This window comes from Schistocerca piceifrons, chromosome 2 (assembly GCF_021461385.2).
Source record: "Schistocerca piceifrons isolate TAMUIC-IGC-003096 chromosome 2, iqSchPice1.1, whole genome shotgun sequence".
NCBI lineage: Eukaryota > Metazoa > Arthropoda > Insecta > Orthoptera > Acrididae > Schistocerca > Schistocerca piceifrons.
Window position 1 is genome coordinate 689,446,086 of NC_060139.1, and position 23,309 is coordinate 689,469,394.

Below are 23,309 nucleotides of genomic sequence, written 5' to 3' on the forward strand. Positions count from 1 at the left end.
GTGCTATGCTACAGACTTACATTCTCAGAAACTTCTTCTTCAAATTAAGGCCTAAGTTTATACTAGGAGATGCACTACTACTTCAAACCAGAATCAAATCCAAGGTGAATTTACTAAATCGACTGACAGCTGTGTTATATGTCTGCCCATGGTGTCGTTTAGAAATGGAGAGAGTCGGTCGACGCTAATAAACGAATATATATATAACTTTTTTTCCGTCAATCTAAGTAGTCTGGTGTGGCTCGCCACGACTTCCTGTCCTGTATCAACCTCTTCATCTCCGAGAAGCAGTTGCAACCTACGTCCTCAGTCATCTGCTGGATCTGTTTCAATCTTTGTCTTCCCCTGCAGATGTTTGGTGCTACGGTTTCCTCTAGTACAATTGAAGCTATTCCCTGACGTCTTAACCCATGTTCTCTTATCTTGTTCCTATTTCTTAACAATGTTTTCCACATAAGCCTTTCCTCGCAGATAACCTCTTCATTTCTTATCAAGAGTGTCCACTTAATTTTCAACATCATTCTGGAACATCACATTTCAAACGCTTCGATTTTCTGTTTTCGTGAAGTTCCCGCAGATCATGTTTCACTTCTGTTTAGTTCTGTACTCCAGACATATATTCTTTTGGCTAGGAATGTTCTCATTGCCCGTACTTGTCTCTTTCTTATATTCTCCTTTCTTCGGCCGTCATTTTGCATGACCTTGCCTCCTAAATAGAATGTCTTCACTATTTCTACTATGAGATCCCCATATACATTGCAAAATTAGTTTCTGCTGCTCCTTAATACGTCCATTATTCTCAAACTAATTTCTATCCTCAGCAGAGTGTTGAACACATTCAGCAGGTCCTGCAACTCTTCCTCACTTTCGTAGCGGACATCTATGTCATGAAGGGATCTCGTCATTGGTACCTTATCTCCCTGCCCTTTAATCCTACTTCTAAATCTTTCTTTTGTTTACTTCACTATTGCTTCCATTGACTGGTTAAACAATAGAGGAGAAAGACCACATGTCTGTCTTACGCTATTTTTAATTGGAGCACTTTCCTCTTTACGTTTAATTCTTATTGTTCGTTGCCGGTTATGGTAGGTAATGGATATTACTCACCTTTTTTCTTAGTGTAAAGTTATCTAGGGTTGACACAGCTTTGATCAGAACTAAGAAAGCCACTACGGACTCTTGTACCACTTTCATTAAATAAAAATGGAGATTCTCGTAACACAAATCTTCGTGGTAATACGAAGGTAATATTTTGTAGAGCAGATACGTCAGCAAAATATTGCTGGAATGCAGGTGGACGTCTGAAAATGCTTTCCTCAGTCGCAATATGGTAGCAAGAGAGGAATGCTCAAGACACAGGCGCACAAGTAATATCAGGTATGCTAGAGGGAACGAAGATCACTTTCTTTCATGCTATATGCATTGCTGGCCATTGAAATTGCATCACTGGGAAGAGCATCTAAACACTCATCGTGTGTATGTGAAAAGAACACATAATTAAATCTGCAGGTGAGTGTATAAACCCAGAGAGGCGAAGTTTAGTACACGGAGTTTGGATGACACACACTCTCAGACAAAAAACGACGCACCACGAAGGAATTATCCCAAAGGAACGGAAATAGATAGACGTACATGTACAGACAAATGAATACTATGTCAGAAAAATTAGATGTTTTACGAGGGTGGTTTGAGAAGTTCTCGGAACAGAATGGAAAAAAGTACTTACATCACTGAATTTTTTTTTCAATATAGCATCCTTGTAGATTAATGCACTTGGTCCAACGATATTCCAGTACCTTGATTGAAAATGTGTTTCCTCCAGGCCTGCAAAATAGCTGTCAACTCCGGCTATCAATTCTCCGTTTGAAGTGAATCTTCGTCTACCAAGAAAAATTTTCAGTTTTGGGAAGAGATGGAAGTCTGACGGAACCATATAAAGTGAATTAGGAGGGTGTGGCAACAATTCAAACGTTAGTTCGTGTAATTTTGCCATGGTGACGGCACATGTGTGCGGGCGCGCAATGTCTTGATGGAAGATGACTTTCTTCCTTGCTAAACCTGGCCTTTTTTGGCGTATCTTTTGTTGCAATTTGTCCAGGAGGTTTGCATAGAATTCTCCAGTAATTGTTTGCCCAGTGGGAAGATAATCTACAAACAGAATCCCCTTCGCATCCCAGAACACTGATGCCATGATCTTTCCTGCCGAAGGAATTGTCTTTGCTTTCTTTGCTGGCGAGGAATCAGCATGTTTCCACTGCTTTGACTGTTGTTTTGCCTCTGGAGTATAGTATTCACCCAAGTTTCATCTGTGGTCACAAACTGGCGCAAAAAATCTTGTTCGGCACTCCTAAAAGGAAAGGCAAAAGGAAAGGCAAACCTACGGTTCTAGCATTTGTAGAATTAGAGAAAGCATTTGACAATGTTGACTGGAATACTCTCTTTCATATTCTGAAGGTGGCAGAGGTAAAATACAGGGAGCGAAAGGCTATTTACAATTTCTACAGAAACAAGATGGCAGTTATAAGAGTCGAGGGGCATGAAAGGGAAGCAGTGGTTGGGAAGGGAGCGAGACAGGGTTGTAGCCTATCCCCGATGTTATTCAATCTGTATATTGAGCAAGCAGTAAAAGAAACAAAAGAAAAGTTCGGATTAGGAATTAAAATCCATGGAGGAGAAATAAAAACTCTGAGGTTCGCCGATCAATTTGTAATTCTGTCAGAGACAGCAAAGGACCTGGAAGAGCAGCTGAATGGAATGGACAGTGTCTTGAAAGGAGGATATAAGATGAACATCAACAGAAGCAAAACGAGGATAATGGAATGTAGTCGATTTAAATCAGGTGATGCTGCGGGAATTAGATTAGGAAATGAGAGGCTTAGAGTAGTAAATGAGTTTTGCTATTTGGGGAAGAAAATAACTGATGATGATCAAAGTAGTGAGGATATAAAATGTAGACTGGCAATGGCAAGGAAAGCGTTTCTGAAGAGGAGAAATTTGTTAACATCGAGTATAGATTTAAGTGTCAGGAAATCGTTTCTGAAAGTATTTGTATGTAGTGTAGCCATGTATGGAAGTGAAACGTGGACGACAAATAGTTTGGACAAGAAGAGAATAGAAGCTTTCGAAATGTGGTGCTACAGAAGAATGCTGAGGATTAGATGGGTAGATCACATAACTAATGAGGAGGTATTGAATAGAATTGGAGAGAAGAGAAATTTGTGGCACAACATGACTAGAAGAAGGGATCGGTTGGTAGAGCATATTCTGAGGCATCAAGGGATCACCAATTTAGTATTGGAGGGCAGTGTGGAGGATAAAAATCGTAGAGGGAGACCAAGAGATGAATACACTAAGCAGATTCAGAAGGATGTAGGTTGCAGTAAGTACTGGGAGATGAAAAGCTTGCACAGGATAGAGTAGCATGGAGAGCTGCATCAGACCAGTCTCTGCACTGAAGACCACAACAACAACAACTCCTAAAACGGGCCAAACATTTTTCCGATATGTCCATTCTCGTGTGTTTTTGATCCAGCGTCAATAGTCGCGGCACCCATCTTGCAGACAATATTTTCATTTCTATTCTTTCAGTTAAAATGTTATATACCATTTCAGATGTCATCTGGCAAGCGTGAGCAATTTCATGCAGTTTCAATTGGCGATCCTCCATGACCATTTTGTGCACTTTTGCAATGATTTCTGGAGCAGTGACACATCTTGACCGACCACTGCGCGGATCATCATCGTTGCTCTCCCGACCAAATTTAAATTCATTTGTCTACTGGGCAACAGTTGAATATGAAGGAGCAGAGTCACCCAGTGTACTCTGGAAATCGGCATCAATGTCCTTTGCTTTCATACCTTTCTTAACGAAGTACTTAATCACTGCTCGAATCTCGATTTTTTTCATCTTCGCAAATCACTACGCGGGATCAATAACACAGCCACGTCACCTCTACAGATCTCTTCCAAGAGCACTGACGTGGCACGTGTTTACAGGCAACAGTCCAATGAATATCACGTGATGAACTCGTTGCACTAACACTGACCTCTCGTGGTGATTCCGAGAAATTTTCAAACCACCCTGGTATTCAAGAGAGAGAGAGAGAGAGAGCAGCTGTTCGGCTTCATCACATCTGCCGATTTCTGTCCCATTCGGATAATTCCTTTTTGGCGGGTCTTTTTTTTATGTAGGTCTATATGCTTACGTAATTCCATGCTGCTCTAACTTAAACTCTGCCAGAGTGTTAACACCAACATTTAATATCACTCGTCATTTTTATTTGCTTGTATATCATTTTTTGTCTGTATTTTATGCGTACTTTGTTTATATATTCTGAGCGACTTCTTTTCCCAACCAAGATTTCTTTTGCAATAACAATAAACAAGGCTAGAGGTCAGAGGGAGGAGGAAGAGGAGATGGACAGAGAGGTGGGGGGGGGGGGAGGGGGCAGGAGATGAACAGAGAGAGGGAGAAGGAAGACGAGATGGGCAGAGAGACGAGGGAGATATGGGCAGAGTGAGAAGAAGGAGACTACGACGTATATCCGATTCTGACACATATTTAGAAATTACGAAGCACTGCCGGGTGTGCTAGTGTGATATAATTACAAAATAAAAATTTTAGGATTTTTTTCCTTTACTTCTACAGTGCAACATTGTTCCTTGCCAAATTTCACGATTCTAGGACAACGGTAAGCACTCTTTAGGTTCAACGGTAAACGCTCTATAGGTTTTGATGATGGAGTTTGCGAGTGTCAAAATATGTGACATAAATAGCCGTATCTTTTGATTGCACTGACTTATAAGCTTAAATGTTTTACACCGCCAAGGAAGAGTAGACCTTAGTATTTGACATAAATTTCCATTTGATACTTCTACCCGTTGCTGAGAAAAAGGGGCGTTAACAAAAGAGCAGACAGACAGATGGACAACAAACTGTTCTTATGAAGGTTTCGTTTTTACTGACTGAAGTACGGAACCCTAAAAATAAGTGACATTAAGACTGAAGTCCATGAGACCAGACACAGCAGAATGTTATGGATCTAGAAATCAACGAGTTTTTGCGTTCTACTTATTACGTGAACAAAGAGTTTAGCGTCTAGAATCAGATAGAAGTAGCACCCGATCTGTAGACCACTCTTAAAATTAGTAAACAAATTGTCCATACTTCCGCAATTGATTGTTTACTTCTACATCTCGTTAAACTACACCGGGCACTCTTAACTTAAACACTAAATGAACTCTGGAATAAGAAAATAATTGCGCATGTACTTGCATACAGAAGGCAAAGTTGTATTTTTCGATCTCTCAGCTATGTTTTGATGCCTAAAAATAGCTGCTAGGAGGTAAAAACACCGACATTAAGTGCAATTTACAGTTAAAAAATCTGCAAAATTGTAAGAGATTATGTTCAACGATTATGTTTCAAAAGAATTACCATGGTAGTTATATTTGAATAACCCTCAGTATATGCCATTTGCAACGGCATGGTCGATTTCCTCGACACCTGAGTTCTTTTCGAGTGACTGTGAGAGAGCGGATGGCGTGAGCATGTGATGGACGCTAGCGCCGTCGTGACCGAACTAGGAACAGACATGAACGGGATAGTCCGTCATCTGGAGCAATTGGAGCTAGCAACATCTTCTGAGTCCAGCGCCGTCGCCACGCTGGGAGCGGCACATTTGGCGCAGAGGCCGAGGTGTCAGCAGCGGCGGGCTGGGCCTGACGTTGTTGGAATGGTCAGTCGCTGGAGTGACACGAAGACGTCAGTTCTGGGCGGAGCCAATCTGAGGTACTCAAGAAGGTGGGGTGCGCGACAGTTAGCAGACGAGACGACAGTCAGCACAGGCGGGGATCCCAGCCTGCTGGAGCGGCTACAGTCTTTCTCGGTCGGACGCACAGCATTCCAGTGAAGCTGAAGGAACGAGTTCTATGTGTAATAAGGAGCACTACCTGAGTGCTTTCGCAGCTGACGGTGGTATGCTGGTGGTGGCATTGTGACTGAGGCGATGCACAGCGTCACATGCAAACCGTACAGTGAGTGTAGCCTTTTGTAAACAGCTTCCTGCATTGAATTCTGTGTGTGCTGTGTAACTAGAGTTTCATAAAATAAACTGGAAATGTCCAAGAAACAGTAACCTTTCGGCGAATCACCTTCTTACAATGCACTTACGAAAGACTTCGTGGACATTTCAAAGTATTTCGGAAATGATTAAGAAATTTTGAGTCGGACTGCCGAAGAAAACCATCAGAACACGTTCATGATTAAATCTAATAAATAAGGGCACACGTCGTACAGTGTTGTGAGATGGTGTTACAAGTTCATCAGTCGTAATGGCTGTCGAATGGAGGTGCGCCACTGTCTAGGCAAATCACGTCCAGATGTTTTCAATGGAGGATAGTATGAAGAATTTCCTTGTCTAGATAACACTGGAAAATCTTTTCAATCGAAGTAGGTCGAGGAAAAAAACACAGGCAACACGCGGTCTCGTATTATCTTGTTGATAGATAAAGTCATGGAGACCTCGAAGACAGCGCGCAGCCATCGACCTTACCACGTCAGAAATGTAACGCTTGCTATGCAAATTGCCAGCTATACGAACCAGAGGCGATCGTCTAGTGAACAAAATGGCAATCCTTACCGGGACGTCAGGTGCTGGTGCTGTATGACGATTACAAATTCTCCTGGAAGCCTCCACATGTGGGTGTCTCTTTCTAGATGCTATACCCGAGCTGGGACTCATATGAGAAAACGATGTGGTGCGATTCTTGTTTCCAGTGAAGCCTCTGGACGCATCACTGTTGCCGTACCTCCACCTTCTACCCTGTCGAGGGAAGTGGCAATAGTGGTCGACATTCTAACAGCTTGGGCTGCTGCTGACTTTACAGCACTGTCCCTGTGGATACCTATCTTTCTGAAAACAACCCCATTACCTGACGTGAAGTCGCTGTACAAGCGTGCACAGTTGAGCGAACACTATGCCTCTCCCTATGGGCATTACAGAGCGAGACGTCAGAGAGGTAAGACACCGGACATTCATTTCCAGCCATCCATTTTTTTATTTTTCCTGACTTTTCCTAAATTTCTTAAGGGAAATACAAGGTGATTCCTTTTTAAGTGCTCGGCCGATTTCCTCCACTATCCTTCAATAAACTGAGTGTGTACTCCTTCTCTAATGACATCATCGTCAATTGAACCTTAAACTCTAAGCTACCTTCCTTCCCCTCGGTCACTAGTCGCGTGGGGCCGTTCAGATCCTGCATGGGGATAAGTATGGCCCTCGTGAATCCATCGTTCCTTATTCATTCGACATTCGTTGGATCCCGACCGACACGAGGCTCGTCGTTACTGAATGATAAACTATACTCTTGATGGGCCACTATCCTTCCGCTGTTGAATTCCGACGATACTAATAAACGTTTTTCCTTCTTACAAAAGGCATAAAACTGTTACTGTCCTTCAAAGTAGTCACCAGCGTTGTATAGAACCCGTTGCCAGCGATGTGGGAGGCGTAGTATACCGTTAGCAGAGCCTGATCTGTTGATGGTGATGGAGCGGTCTACTGCCTGTCGAATCTCTGGAACAGTGGTTCCTTCATCTTCGGGTCCGCCCCGGTAGCTGAGTGGTCAGCGTGACAGACTGTCAATCCTAAGGGCCCGGGTTCGATTCCCGGCTGGGTCGGAAATTTTCTCCGCTCAGGGACTGGGTGTTGTGTTGTCCTAATCATCATCATTTCATCCCCATCGACACGCAGGTCGCCGAAGTGGCGTCAAATCGAAAGACCTGCACCAGGCGAACGGTCTACCCGACGGGAGACCCTAGCCACACGACATTTCCATATATTTTTTTTCATCTTCGGAATCAAATCAAAGTCACAAGACTTACGTCCGGGGAGTATGGTGGATAGTACAGTACTTCCCAGTCCCATCGACCGAACGGAGCAGCCACAGCTTGGGCTGTATGCGCCCGCGCATTGTTGTGTAAAATGATGGGTGGGTTGCTCAGAAAGTGTCGCCACTTCTTTCGCAAAGCTGGTCACAGGTGATGCTCCAATAACGAACAATAATACTGTGCACTGACGATCTGCCGTGGAGGAACGTAATGCGTTAGGATAACACCATCGCAGTCATACACGAGAATCACCATAACTTTCACCATACTGGGGCTCCGACGCACTTTCGACTTTTGCGGCGACCCATAATGACGCCATTCGTTGAACTGGCGTTTCAGTTTTGGCTCGTACGATGTGGCCCATGTCTCATCCAGTGTTACGATACGGCGTAAGAAAGCCTCTCTTCTGCGCTCATAGCGCTCCAAGTGCGCCTGAGCAGCGTCGTAACGCATCTATTTCTGCATTTCCGTCAAGTCATGCGGAACCCATCGTGATGCAATTCTTCGTATGCCTAGGCATTTCTTCAGGAATCGAAGCACAGTTGTATGCGCTAATTCGGTTTCGTGGACGAGCTCAGGAATCGTATGGCGTCGATCACTGTCCACTAACGTGGCAACAGCATGCACTTCTTTTTCAGAGCCGCTAGGACGACAGGCCCGGTGCCTGTCTGCCACATTTTGCCGACCTCCGTTGAAGGCTTTTACCCAACGCGCCACTGTTCTGTACGGCAATACCGTTTCCCCGTACGCCTCTTGAAGACCTTGATGACACTGTCGTGCTGTACGATCTCTGGCACATTCAATCTTGATCCAACTCCGTTGTTCCTGTTTCGAAAACATACTCACACCGTTACGTCAGACCACTCGTTCACTAGTGACTGTTTTTCCCTCGATTGTGCGCGAGCCGGTGACGTGGGACGGGCGAGTCGATTTGCTCGGAGCTAAGGTAGGTATGTCAACAACGTGTACTATCAGCGACAATAGTAGATTCCATTACGTGGTGTCTCCAAAGCAGTGTTGCCACTATTTAAGTTCCAACCTACGCATAAATACTGTAGATGGCGTTTCCCTACTTTGTGCTGAAACACTAATTATATGCATACCCAAGCACGCAGTACACTATCAATAAAATTCTTCTGGGCTGTTCACCGCATTGTCAGTATATAAAATTGTACGACGTTTCGGCCACTGTTGCAAGTGGCTTTCCTCAGGGTTGTGCTGTGTCCGAAACGTCGGACAATTTTATATATTGACAGTGCGGCCAACAGCCCATAAGAATTCTATTGAGAGTCACAACGGCCACGGAAGCCCACGCTTACATGTGGTACACTACTTGGCAGTTTGACGTTTGTTGCATTCGACCGTCATGGCGCTAAATTTAAAGACAATCAGTCTATTTTTCCCACAGCGATGCGTGCTTCTACGCCTTTGCATTTTTCTTTTTCTGTTTTGTCATTTTGTACTTCCTGTCAGTTTCAATTTTTAGCTGTCTTCATTCCCTTTTTTCTGCTTCATATGCTACATTATTATTTTTTCTCCTGTTACCAATTTAATCCAATGTCCTGTGTGTTATCAGTGGATTACTACTAGGTCCAGTCTTATGCAATCTTTCATCGTTTACTATCTTCACTATTTCATCTTTCCAAGCAACTCACTCTTCCGTTGCATTCCTTTCTCCTGATTCTGTCAACTGTAGCCTAATGCTCCCTTTGACCCTTTGACAACCTTCTCATTGACTGGTTCTTTCTTCTTATCCAGGACCAATCTCCTTGATTTTGTATCTTTCTGCCATTTCTCCAGTTTTAATCTGCAGTTCATAGCCAATAAATTATATGGAGGCGTGCTGAAAAGTAAAGCCTTCAATTTTTTTAAAAATTTTGTTCTCAATATCGGTTTAGGTACTACGTGTCGTGCATAGTACTTGTTCGATTTTCCGCTTCGCGAAAGAAGTAGCAACTCTCTGCCGCTAGACGGCTCCGACTTTTAGCGTGCAACATGGCGATTTGTAACGTTTAAGTGTGTCGATGCGTGAAAATATCGTGATGTAATCGAATTTTTAACGGCAGAAGAGTTCGTTCACACATGAAACACCCGTTTCCTTCAGCACGACAAAGCCAGACTGCACGCGAGAGCTGCGACACATGCAACAATCCGACGCCTTGGGTTCACTGTCATTGATCATCCTTCGTTCAGTCTCGACTTGGCCTCATCCAATTTTTATCTTTCTCCAAAAAACCTTAGAGAACACCTTTGAGGACTTCCTGTGATAGTGAAGAAGTGGTGCAAGCAAAGGTGAGGGTGTGGCTCCGTCAAAAAAGTTACACATTCTACAGCGGCGGTATCAACAGACTGGTCCCTCTTCTACTGCCTGAGTCTACTAGTGCAGCTGAGCCCATTTTTATTTCTTTATTGTACTTCAATGCCCCTTATGGGGTGGGCTGGCAGCAGCATAGGCGCCGCTCTTCAGCCAAGAGACAGACAGTAAGTACAGAACGTGGAGACATTTAAAACGGCATAAAGGAGGAAATACAGGGAAACAAACATATAAAAGAGGAAACATTATGGAAGATGGCTTACAAAAGGGTGGACTGTAAAAATGGGGATGAAAATCTAAAAACTGTACACAAAAAACCACACACTGTGACGATTAAAAGAAACACGAGGTGAAATACGGCCGGAGCATAAAAGTAGTGATGGGCGGTGTAGCACATAACAATCACTGGCAGCAACATTATGTGTAAGTCCAGCACATGATTAATATCACAGCTCTTGATGTCATAGGAGAACAGCACCAAACACAACACTGACGTAGCACGCCAACGATGACCAACAATCTGAGAGGGTCCGCCAGGTGGATGGAGACGAGGGAGAAGGGAAGAAAGAGGGGAGGGATAGTGCTAGAGGGGGGAAGGGGGGGAGACGGTCGGAGGGTGCGCCGCAGGGGGCCAGGTAGGGAAGGATGTGGGAGGGAAACAGTTGAAGAGGGGGTGCAGAGACTCATGGAGAGAAGGAGGAAAATCCGCTCTGGGAGAAGGAGAGGAGAGGAAAAAGGGGGCCCTGGGGAGAGGAGAGAAACAAGGCCAGGCTACAGTTGGTTGGAAGGGTACATTTCACAGCGAAGTTCAACATCTAGGAGGGGGAGGTGCTAGAAATTGCCCAGATGAAGGAGATGGAGGGTGTGGGGGTGGAGAGAGGGAGGGATACAGCAGGGGGAGGAGAAGAAGGAAGAAACCAGGGGGTGGGGGATTAAGCCTGTGGACAGAGTAAAAGATGTGGATATGTTGGAGGAAAAGGAGGAGATGGGGAAAGGGGATGAGATCATACAGGGGTTGTGTGGGGGAAGGAAGGCAGATACAGAAGGTAAGGTGGAGTGAGTGGAATTCTAGGATTTGGAAGGCCTTATAAAAGTGTGTGTGTGGGGGGGGGGGGGGTATAAAAAAGGATAGGACAGTTGAGGGATTTGTAGGTGTGGAGGATGGTGGAAGGATGCAATCCCCATGTCCGGCCAGACAGGAGCTTCAGGAGGCGGAGACAGGAATGGGCTGGATGGTCAGGAGATGAGGGGTACAGCTGAGGTGATGGTCGAGGGTGAGGCCAAGGTATCTCAGGGTGGGGGTGAGCTGGATGGGACTACCATAAATGGTTAGGTAGAAATCATGGTCGGAAGGAGCGGGTGGTGCGGCCTATGATGATTGCCTGGGTTTTGGAGGGTTTGATATGAAGGAACATTAAAGGGTAGGATAGACAGCCAGAAATGTAGTGTCATCAGCATATTGGCGGAGGTGGACAGATGGGGGTGGCTTGGGCATGTCTTCAACAGCGTACAAGAGGTAGAGGAGAGGGGAGAGGATGGAGCCCTGGGGGACGCCACCAGTGGGATAAAAGGTCAGGAGTTAGTGTCATGGAGGGTGATATAGGAAGAACGGTGTGAGAGAAATGAAACGATCGGGCAGACAAAACTGATGGCAGGGCATAGGTTTGGAGTTTAAAGAGGACACCGGGATGCCATACATGATCGTAGGCATTTTGGAACAAAAATGGCATAGCAATGGGAGTTGAAGTTGGAGGGCGAGAAGGTGAACAAGGTTATAGAGTTGGTCTTCGGTGGAGAAAGAGGATTACAAGCCACGATGGGTGTGGGGGAAGGGATGGTGTTGATGAGGGTGGTGATGGATACGACTCTTCGGTGGAGAAAGAGGATTACAAGCCACACTGGGTATGGGGGAGGAGATGGTGTTGACGAGGGTGGTGATGGATACGACAAGAGAGGATGGATTTGAAGACCTTACTGAAGATGGAGGTGAGGCAGATGGGATGACAGGAAGAGGCGATGGAAGGGGGTTTGTTGGCTTTGAGTAATAAGAAAATGCAGAAAGTCTTCCACAGGTCAGCGTAGAAGTTGGTAGAGAGGATGATGTATAAATTGGCAAGGACACTCAGGAAGGAGAACGGGCATTCTCTGAGGTGGCGTTAGGTGACACAGTCATGACCAGGGGTTGTGTTGCGTTTTGACCAGAGGATAAGTTTAATGTCTTGTGCTGTGACAGGAGTGTTTATGTTGGAGGGGGGAAACTGCCCCAACTACTGGAGACTGGGAGCAAGTGGAGCTACCGAGGTATGGGTGCATTCCATGATGGTGGGGAAAAGGGAATAATCAAAGTGGGGATCATCAGGGATGGAGAAGTTCTCAGAAAGGTGGGAAGCAAAGTGGTTGGCCTTACTGAGGTTGTCAGGAAGGGAGTGGTCATTATGGAGAAGGGAATAATGGGGTGCGGAATGGGAACCAGTTAGGCAATGGAAGGCTGCCAGTACTTGAAGGAGTTTATAGGGAGAGTGGCATTGAGTCATGTACATGTCTGGCACCAGTCCCGGCGTTTCTTTGCCGTAATGAGGTGACCGAACGTATCGCTACACTTGCCAGTGGTGTTGGAGTGTATCCCTGTCACGAGAGCAGCAGAGGTCAGGCGGCCCGTCACTTTTATTCTCTTCGTACAAGTGCCATTCCTGTCGGTGACGTCCTAGCCAGCTTGCCATTGGCTGACGTCATCTCACAGCCCTCTCTGCTGTACCATTCTTGATCTTCGTTCCAGCACTTGTCCTTATGCTGGAACAACTTCTTTACCAGGAAGTAAAACCATTGCTCTCATTGCAACCTTTTCTTTTTTGTTAACAGGATGACACACTCTGGGTGTCCTGCGAGGGATACCACCCTTCTGATGTGGAGCATGTTGGTAACATTTCATACTATCCGCAACCTGGCTTCAAGGCAGTCTACTTTCCATACAAAGAAAGTTCGAACTATTTGTCGCCCATAGTCGCAGTTAAGTTCAGCGAGCCCATGAGTAAGTAATTCTATTTAATGACCTTAGTTTTCTGAATATGCTCTACATATAATAGTCAGAAACGACACTCATTAAATTGACAGTACGGTTTTCCTACAAAAAAAGAAGACAAGCAGTTCACATAGGTTGTTGATGGAGCTGATACACAGGTTAAATCCCGAAATGGTAAGTGATGGAGCTCCAGCTCTTTTCAATGCCCTGCCGTCGTTGGATAAGCAGCTGCAGCAGCAAGTCGTATACTCCTAGCTCACTCATTTGTTACATAGTTTAATTTTTAATTTCTTTGCGTGTTTTTGGTACTTGCATTGTTTAATTCATAAATTTCGGACGTATTATAGTATTTGAGAGTTGTAGCATCGCGTTTTAGTACCTGAATAGTGTAAAATCGCGTAGTCTCCTTCCGCCGCCGAGCAGTGTGTCAGCAGTGCGCAAGTAGCAGCATTACTGCATTTACTAGGCAATCTTGTATTTTAATAACGATTTAAATTTTGTCGATTTGTTTGCGCTCTCTGTAGATTAGTTCAGACGTTCTTTGCACAACAGTTTTTAGCATGGATAGGGACTGCGACTGTTGTGTTCGGATGCAGGCTGAGTTGGCATCCCTTCGCTCCCAGCTTCAGGCAGTGTTGGCTTTGGTCACACAGATTGAGGCTGTTGCCAATGGGCATCACTGTGGGGTTCCGGATGGGGGTTTGTCGGGGACGGCCAGCTCGTCCCACGCATCCCCCGATCGGACTACGACTGTGGTTGTCCGGGATACTGCCCGCATTGAGGCTGATCCCTCACCTGTGGTAGAGTGGGAGGTCGTCTCAAGGTGTGGCAGGGGGCGAAAGACATTCCGGAGGGCTGAACGGAAGGCCTCTCCAGTTTGTCTGACGAACCGGTTTCAGGCTCTGTCTCAGGCTGATACTGATCTTCGGCCTGACATGGCAGCTTGTCCTGTTCCAGAGGTTGCCCCTCAGTCTGCTAGATCCGGGCGGTCGGAGAGGGTGGGCTTACTGGTAGTTGGGAGCTCCAACGTCAGGCGCGTAATGGGGCCCCTTAGGGACATGGCAGCAAGAGAGGGGAAGAAAACCAATATGCACTCCGTGTGCATACCGGGAGGAGTCATTCCAGATGTGGAAAGGGTCCTTCCAGATGCCATGAACGGTACAGGGTGCACCCATCTGCAGGTGGTCGCTCATGTCGGCACCAATGATGTGTGTCGCTATGGATCCGAGGAAATCCTCTCTGGCTTCCGGCGGCCATCTGATTTGGTGAAGACTGCCAGTCTCGCTAGCGGGATGAAAGCAGAGCTCACCATCTGCAGCATCGTCGACAGGACTGACTGCGGACCTTTGGTACAGAGCCGAGTGGAGGGTCTGAATCAGAGGCTGAGACGGTTCTGCGACTGCGTGGGCTGCAGATTCCTCGACTTGCGCCATAGGGTGGTGGGGTTTCGGGTTCCGCTGGATAGGTCAGGAGTCCACTACACGCAACAAGCGGCTACACGAGTAGCAGGGGTTGTGTGGCGTGGGCTGGGCGGTTTTTTAGGTTAGATGGCCTTGGGCAAGTACAGAAAGGGCAACAGCCTCAACGGGTGCAGGGCAAAGTCAGGACATGCGGGGACCAAGCAGCAATCGGTATTGTAATTGTAAACAGTCGAAGCTGCATTGGTAAAGTACCGGAACTTCAAGCACTGATAGAAAGCACCGAAGCCGAAATCGTTATAGGTACAGAAAGCTGGTTGAAGCCAGAGATAAATTCTGCCGAAATTTTTACAAAGGTACAGACGGTGTTTAGAAAGGACAGATTGCATGCAACCAGTGATGGAGTGTTCGTCGCTGTTAGTAGTAGTTTATCCTGTAGTGAAATAGAAGTGGATAGTTCCTGTGAATTATTATGGGTGGAGGTTACACTAAACAACCGAGCTAGGTTAATAATTGGCTCCTTTTACCGACCTCCCGACTCAGCAGCATTAATGGCAGAACAACTGAGAGAAAATTTGGAATACATTTCACATAAATTTTCTCAGCATGTTTTAGTCTTAGGTGGAGATTTCAATTTATCAGATATAGACTGGGACACTCAGGTGTTTAGGACGGGTGGTAGGGACAGAGCATCGAGTGACATTATACTGAGTGCACTATCCGAAAATTACCTCGAGCAATTAAACAGAGAACCGACTCGTGGAGATAACATCTTGGACCTACTGATAACAAACAGACCCGAACTTTTCGACTCTGTATGTACAGAACAGGGAGTCAGTGATCATAAGGCCGTTGCAGCATCCTTGAATATGGAAGTTAGTAGGAATATAAAAAAAGGGAGGAAGGTTTATCTGTTTAGCAAGAGTAATAGATGGCAGATTTCAGGCTACCTAACAGATCAAAGCGAAAATTTCTGTCCGACACTGACAATGTTGAGTGTTATAGAAAAAGTTCAAGGCAATCGTAAAATGCGTTTTAGACAGGTACGTGCTGAGTAAAACTGTGAGGGACGGGAAAAACCCACCGTGGTACAACAACAAAGTTAGGAAACTACTGTGAAAGCAAAGGGAGCTTCACTCTAAGTTTAAACGCAGCCAAAACCTCTCAGACAAACAGAAGCTAAACGATGTCAAAGTTAGCGTAAGGAGGGCTATGCGTGAAGCGTTCAGTGAATTCGAAAATAAAATTCCATGTACCGACTTGACAGAAAATCCTAGGAAGTTCTGGTCTTACGTTAAATCAGTAAGTGGCTTGAAACAGCATATCCAGACACTCCGGGATGATGATGGCATTGAAACAGAGGATGACACGCGTAAAGCTGAAATACTAAACACCTTTTTCCAAAGCTGTTTCACAGAGGAAGACCGCACTGCAGTTCCTTCTCTAAATCCTCGCACAAACGAAAAAATGGCTGACATCGAAATAAGTGTCCAAGGAATAGAAAAGCAACTAGAATCACTCAACAGAGGAAAGTCCACTGGACCTGACGGGATACCAATTCGATTCTACACAGAGTACGCGAAAGAACTTGCCCCCCTTCTAACAGCCGTGTACCGCAACTCTCTAGAGGAACGGAAGATGCCAAATGATTGGAAAAGAGCACAGGTAGTCCCAGTCTTCAAGAAGGGTCGTCGAGCAGATGTGCAAAACTATAGACCTATATCTCTGACGTCGATCTGTTGTAGAATTTTAGAACATGTTTTTTGCTCGAGTATCATGTCGTTTTTGGAAACCCAGAATCTACTATGTAGGAATCAACATGGATTCCGGAAACAGCGATTGTGTGAGACCCAACTCGCTTTATTTGTTCATGAGACGCAGAAAATACTAGATACAGGCTCCCAGGTGGATGCTATTTTTCTTGACTTCCGGAAGGCGTTCGATACAGTTCCGCACTGTCGCCTGATAAACAAAGTAAGAGCCTTCGGAATATCAGACCAGCTGTGTGGCTGGATTGAAGAGTTTTTAGCAAACAGAACGCAGCATGTTGTTATCAATGGAGAGACGTCTACAGACGTTAAAGTAACCTCTGGCGTGCCACAGGGGAGTGTTATGGGACCATTGCTTTTCCCAATATATATAAATGACCTAGTAGATAGTGTCGGAAGCCCCATGCGGCTTTTCGCGGATGATGCTGTAGTATACAGAGAAGTTGCAGCATTAGAAAATTGTAGCGAAATGCAGGAAGATCTGCAGCGGATAGGCACTTGGTTCAGGGAGTGGCAACTGACCCTTAACATAGACAAATGTAATGTATTGCGAATACATAGAAAGAAGGATCCTTTATTGTATGATTATATGATAGCGGGACAAACACTGGTAGCAGTTACTTCTGTAAAATATCTGGGAGTATGCGTGCGGAACGATTTGAAGTGGAATGATCATATAAAATTAATTGTTGGTAAGGCAGGTACCAGGTTGAGATTCATTGGGAGAGTCCTTAGAAAATGTAGTCCATCAACAAAGGAGGTGGCTTACAAAACACTCGTTCGACCTATACTTGAGTATTGCTCATCAGTGTGGGATCCGTACCAGATCGGGTTGACGGAGGAGATAGAGAAGATCCAAAGAAGAGCAGCGAGTTTCGTCACAGGGTTATTTGGTAACTGTGATAGCGTTACGGAGATGTTTAAGGAACTCAAGTGGCAGACTCTGCAAGAGAGGCGGTCTGCATCGTGGTATAGCTTGCTCGCCAGGTTTCGAGAGGGTGCGTTTCTGGATGAGGTATCGAATATATTGCTTCCCCCTACTTATACCTCCCGAGGAGATCACGAATGTAAAATTAGAGAGATTAGAGCGCGCACGGAGGCTTTCAGACACTCATTCTTCCCGCGAACCATACGCGACTGGAACAGGAAAGGGAGGTAATGACAGTGGCACGTAAAGTGCCCTCCGCCACACACCGTTGGGTGGCTTGCGGAGTATAAATGTAGATGTAGATGTAGAAGGGATATGTGACATTTACACCACCCTCACTGGAAACGTGCATCCCACAGACAAATGATAGACGAAACTTCCTGGCAGATTAAAAATGTGTGGCAGACCAAGATTTGAACTCAGGATGTTTGCCTTTTGCTGAGCTACCCAAGCACAACTCACGATCTCTCCTCACAGCTGTACTTCTGCCAATACCTTGTCTCCTACCTCCCAAACTTCACAGAAGCTACCCTGCGAACCTTGCAAGATTAGCACTCCTGGAAGAAAGGTTATTGTGAAGACATGGCTTGTCCACAGCCTGGGGGATGTTTCCAGAATGAAATTTTCATTCTGTACTGATATGAAACTTGTCGTCAGATAAAAACTGTGTGCCAAACCGAGGCTAAAACTCAAACTCGGATAAAGCTGTGAGGACGGCACGTACGTTGTGTGTGGTAGCTCAGCGTGTTCGGTCACAGAGTTAGCGACCCTCTGCAATAAACAAAACTGAGTTAATAGGTTAACGATGAATTTAAACAAGTGTCATAGGATGCCCGCCCTGAGCAAACACAACAATCAATTATGAGCAAAAGCGAGAAAAAAAATTGTCTCTAGAGCACTTGCCCACAAAGGGCAAAGGTCCTGAGTTTGAGTCTCCGTCCAGCCTGCAATTTTAATCTGCCAGGAATTTTCATACCAGCACACATTCTGCTGCGCAGTGAAATTTTAATTCTGGAAATATCCCCCAGACTGTGGCTAAGCCATGTCTCCACAATACCCTTTCTTCGAGGAGTACTAGTTTTGCATGTTTCGCAGCAGGGCTTCTGTGAAGTTTGGGAGGTAGGAGATGAGATACTGGTGGAAGTAAAGCTCTGAGGATGGGTTTTGAATCATGCTTGGGAGCTCAGTCAGCAGAGCACTTGTTTGCAAAAGGCAAAAGTATCGAGTTCGAGTCTTGGTCTTGCACACGGTTTTAATCTGCCAGGGAGTTTCATGTCAGCGCACATTCTGCTGCAGAGTGAACATTTCGTTCTGGAAGTGGTAGGTGATCTGTCAATAATTAAGACTGGATGAATTTAGCATTTTTATATTCTGTTTGATAAAACAAAGTTAGAACTTTCATAAAGCATGACTTTATGCCCAAAGTCAGCAGCCCAAGATTCTGTGGAGAGTGTCATAAACCTCCAGGCGACCAGTTAAATGACCACAACAGCAGGACAAGAATCCCCATATTCAGTATACTAATATTTTAACTGTGTAACATCTCATCAGACCTAAAAAAAAGATTTATAATGCTGCATATGTCTTATATAGTCTGTTATTCTGGCACAAAAATAACATAGTCCTTAAAAAATGTTGGTGGCTATATCTCGATGGATAAAGAAGTTGAAACAAATGTCGATCCTTGTTTCTTGAGCCTTTGTTTACTATTCCTCCAGGAGAAAAGAGATTACAAATAATTTTAGCATGTCAAATTTTTGTCAGCTGAAACTGTTGAGTGTATCTCCCTGTATTGCCTGGCCAACTGAATAGTCATTCCTAAATCTGTGACTCTGTGTAGAGGTTTTTGTCAAGGAAATAGGCTATTCCTCTACTGTGCCTGACACTTGTTATTGGTACCACTGTCAGCAATGGCATTATCAAGGAGGAACTTCAGGAACATACTTAGACTAATATTCTTCTGATACTCCTTCAAAATCAGTTGATAAAGTCCACTGCACCTAATAAATACTGTTTGAGCCATAGTCAGACATCCTTCTCAACTATTGCAAATGAATTCTGCAGCAGTGCAGCTGCTAACATCAGTGTCAGAATGATCTATTGACAAGCTGCCTGATCAGAAGAACAAATGACCAAAATTATTAATAATGGTGGGAACAAAATAATCATTTGTCTGTGGAATAGTGAATGATTTTTGTTATGTCCTGGTGGTGTGATGGGCGCCTTAATTGTGGCGCGATTATCAAGAGAACTACGAAGCAGGAGCAGCGCTTTTTGCCTAAAATGCCTGCATGAACTGGAGAACTTACTTATAATATCAGATGATTCAGAGAGAAAAAACAGATTTCAGTTTTTTGTTACAGACCAACCATGCAAGACGGGCAGACCAGAAAGATCAAGTTTCTCAAACAACAGTGTGGCATGTTCTTGTAAAGTTTCAGTTACTGCAGCAATCACATCCGGGAACCATAACAAAAGGTAAGAATTTTGCATTTCATTTCTCCAGCATATGGCAGAGAATACTTTTCCTCAACAGCTCATCTTTTCAGATGAATCGATGTTGCCTCTGTTCAGTAAAGTAAATCGTCATATCTATGAATTTGGGGGTCACAAAATCCAGGCATCATCAACAAAAATGAAAGACACTCACCGAAACTGAATGTATTTTGTGTCGTTTCTGTACCTAGAGTTTATGGAGCTTTCTTTTTTGTGGGGGAAACTGTGACAGGAATGTCATACCTGGACACACTGCAAAACTGGTTGATTCCTCAACTTCATGAAGATTTTGATTTCATTTTTATGCACGACAGTGCCATGTCTCACTTTCACCTTGAAGTGCGGCATTATCTTAACATCATCCCATGATGCTAGATTGGCAGAGGTGGGCAACAAGACCATGTTCATTGTTTTTGGCCACCCATGTCACCAGATCTCACACCTTGTGATTTTCTCTGTGGGGGTACGTAAAAGACAGTCTTTGTCCCATCTATTGCAGCTATCCTTCAAGTGGCGAGAAGTCGAACTGTTGAAGCTGTTGAATCAATAAATAGAGACCTATTGGTTCGTGTGTGGAATGAAATGGACTACTGTTTCGATATTTCTTGAGCAATGCGTGGTGCACATGTTGAGTGTATAGTATAGTATCTGTTGTTGTTGTTGTTGTTGTATTCGGATCCCGTTCCATCTACTGCCGGGTCTAGGTGCTGACAAGTCCTCCCCATTTGGCTCGGTTGTCCCGCCACTTTTCTGCCTCCACTTGCTGCTAGGTCACACCTCTCCTTTACACAGATATTCTCACTCCCGTTTCCCACTGAGTTCTTCGGTACCCTCTAGGTCTCTTTCCATCCATCTTTAGTTCTTCCATAATTCTGGGAAGTCTGTGCCCATGCATCCTCTTAACTTGCCCATACCATCTTAATCTTTTTTTTTTTTTAATTTCTTCTCTCATACTACATTCCATACTCTGTCCATTCTTGTTTTTCCTTAACTGCTCTGAGAAATTTCCTTTTCCCTGCTTGCAGTCTGCTCCAGTCCCTTTCTGTCATTGTCCATGTTTCTCCTCCATACGTGACAATAGGGAAGTAATAACTCTTCTACATAAGGAGTTTCGCTTTTTCTGAAACCTCCTTATTCCAAATCAGGTGTTTTATTGTTTGGTAGAAATTGCCTCCCTTCTGTAACCTCCTACTAATTTTGTTAGTTATTCTTCCATCACTAGATATTTCACTCCCTAAATAAGTGAAACTGTCTACCACTTTGAGAGATTCTCCATTCAGAGTAATATTCCTGTTGATTCCTTTGTCTCTTCCAAATACCATTACTTCACTCTTGTCCTTATTTATTTTTAATCCATACCTTTTCATTAGTTCCTTCCACACATCAAGTTTGTAACTGTACATCTACCTCTTTGTCGCCGCATATTACCATATCATCTGCAAAAATCATCTTTTTGTCTTTTCCTTTTAATATACCTTTAACTGCCCTATTCATTCCCCCCATCACAACATTAAAAAGTGCAGGAGATAGAATTCTTCCTTATTTAAGTCCTTGTCTTATTTTGAAGTATTCAGAGTTCCCCAATGGTGTTCTAATTCTTCAGTTGTGTCCTCTATACATTGTCTTTATTACATTAATGTATCCATATTCTATACCTATCTTCTTCATTACTTCCCGGAGTCTTTCCCTGTTAACTGTGTTGTATGCCCTTTCTATGTCTATAAAAACCATTATCTCCCTTTTGTTATACTTCCAACATTTTTTCCATCAGTTGATGGATAGAAAATATCAGGTCGATCATGCTTCTTCCTTTCCTAAACCCAGGCTCTTCTTCACTCAGCTTCTTTTCTATCTTTTCACTTATTCGATTCAGTAAAATTCTTTCAAAACTCATGGCTGTATGACTCATATCATAAGGGATATTGCTCTGTAGTTTTTACAGAGTCTTTTATTGCCTCTTTTGAAGATAAGAACAATGTCTCCTCTTTTCCAATCATCAGGTATTTTACTATTTCTCCACACACTTGACAGTACTCTATAAAGCCACTGCATTCCCACTGGACCTGCTGCTCTTATCATGTCCACTGACACTTCATCAGGTCCTGGGGCTTTCCCCCATTCACCTTCTTCACAGTTATTTCCATTTCTTCCCATGTAGTTTGTCCTAATTCTGCTTCTCAGCTTCTCTCAATTTATCCATTATTTGTTGTTTTCTTGTGTACCTGCTCCTCAGTGTTTAACAGTAACTTAAAATGTTCTCTCCAGAGATCTTTTATATTCGCTGGATCTTCAATCACAGTACCATCCTCTATTTCCATATTTACTGGTACTTCAGAAGCCTTCCTTTTATTTTTCATCATTTTGTAGAACATTTTCTTATTGCTCTTTACATCTTTTTCAAGTTTTTTTGTAAACTCTTCTCATGCCATTTTCTTTGCTGTTTCTTTGCACTTCTTCTTTTCCTCTGTATATCTTTTATGGTCCTTGTCATTTTTAGTCTTCCATCTCTTTCACCATGCTCCATTTTTTCTTCTAACTACTTGGATTGTGGTATCATCCCACCAACTTGTCTGTCTTACTTTTTCCTTTTTGTGCTGCTTCAACTAAAGTGTCTTTGAATAAACTCCATTCTTTTTCTACATTGCAGGAAACTTCTTTTGGAAATTTTTGTGTGATTAATTCTCTATACTTCTCAGCACTTTCACCCCCCTTCAGTTTCCAATCCTGTATCCTCATCACTTTCTTCTGTTTTCTATTTTTCACACAGTGATTCATTTTCCATTGTCTCACCAATAATCTATGGTCTCCATTTGCACCCACACTTGGAATTACCTTCACATTTGTTACTTTCTCTCCCCATTCCCTATCTACTAGAAATTTAGGGGAATGTATAGTATCTGTGTGAATATAAAATTATGAATCTTCCGCTATCAAGTGATGTGCTCAATGTGTTTCTATCTTTCATAGTTTGTAATAAACAACTGAAATATGTTCTTTCTTTTTGAATTGCCCTGTACTTAGTTGGAGCATGCTTATGACATGTGAGTCACTAGAAAATGGCCAAACACCAAAAACTAGTTGTGGAGTAAAAGGTTTATATATATCAATAAAGTGCAGTCTCAGGAGGGTCCAAATGGACCCAGAAGACGCTTGGCAAAGGGTATTGACCTGAGAGTTATGTGTGTGTGGCTAAAGACGATGTAGTTGGTTAATGGTCTGGGGCCATTTTTCATGATCTGGAATTGAACCATTAATTTTGACCCAAGGTAAATTAAAGAAGGTGCTCAGCATAATATATTGGGCAGTAGCATACTTCTGCTACAGTGGAAGTACGAGGAATACTTATAAAAATAAAATTTCAAAATCAACACATTTTTCCCTAGCATAACTTATATGTCACATACCATTCTGCCATTTTTTATCTTGTTGGCAACAGCACAAGCTTTTGGAACGCTTTTTGTTGCAACACATGCA

General features: G+C 43.9%; 1 protein-coding gene across 1 annotated transcript in view; it reads left to right on the forward strand.

Moving 5' to 3' along the window:
- LOC124775750 (sodium/potassium-transporting ATPase subunit beta-2-like) overlaps nt 1-23,309 on the forward strand; it is an 82,495-nt gene that overhangs the window by 56,244 nt on the left and 2,942 nt on the right. Inside the window, exon 2 of the mRNA XM_047250579.1 lies at nt 13,065-13,233. Coding sequence (XP_047106535.1) covers nt 13,065-13,233 — 169 coding nt within the window. The remainder of the gene's footprint in view (nt 1-13,064; nt 13,234-23,309) is intronic.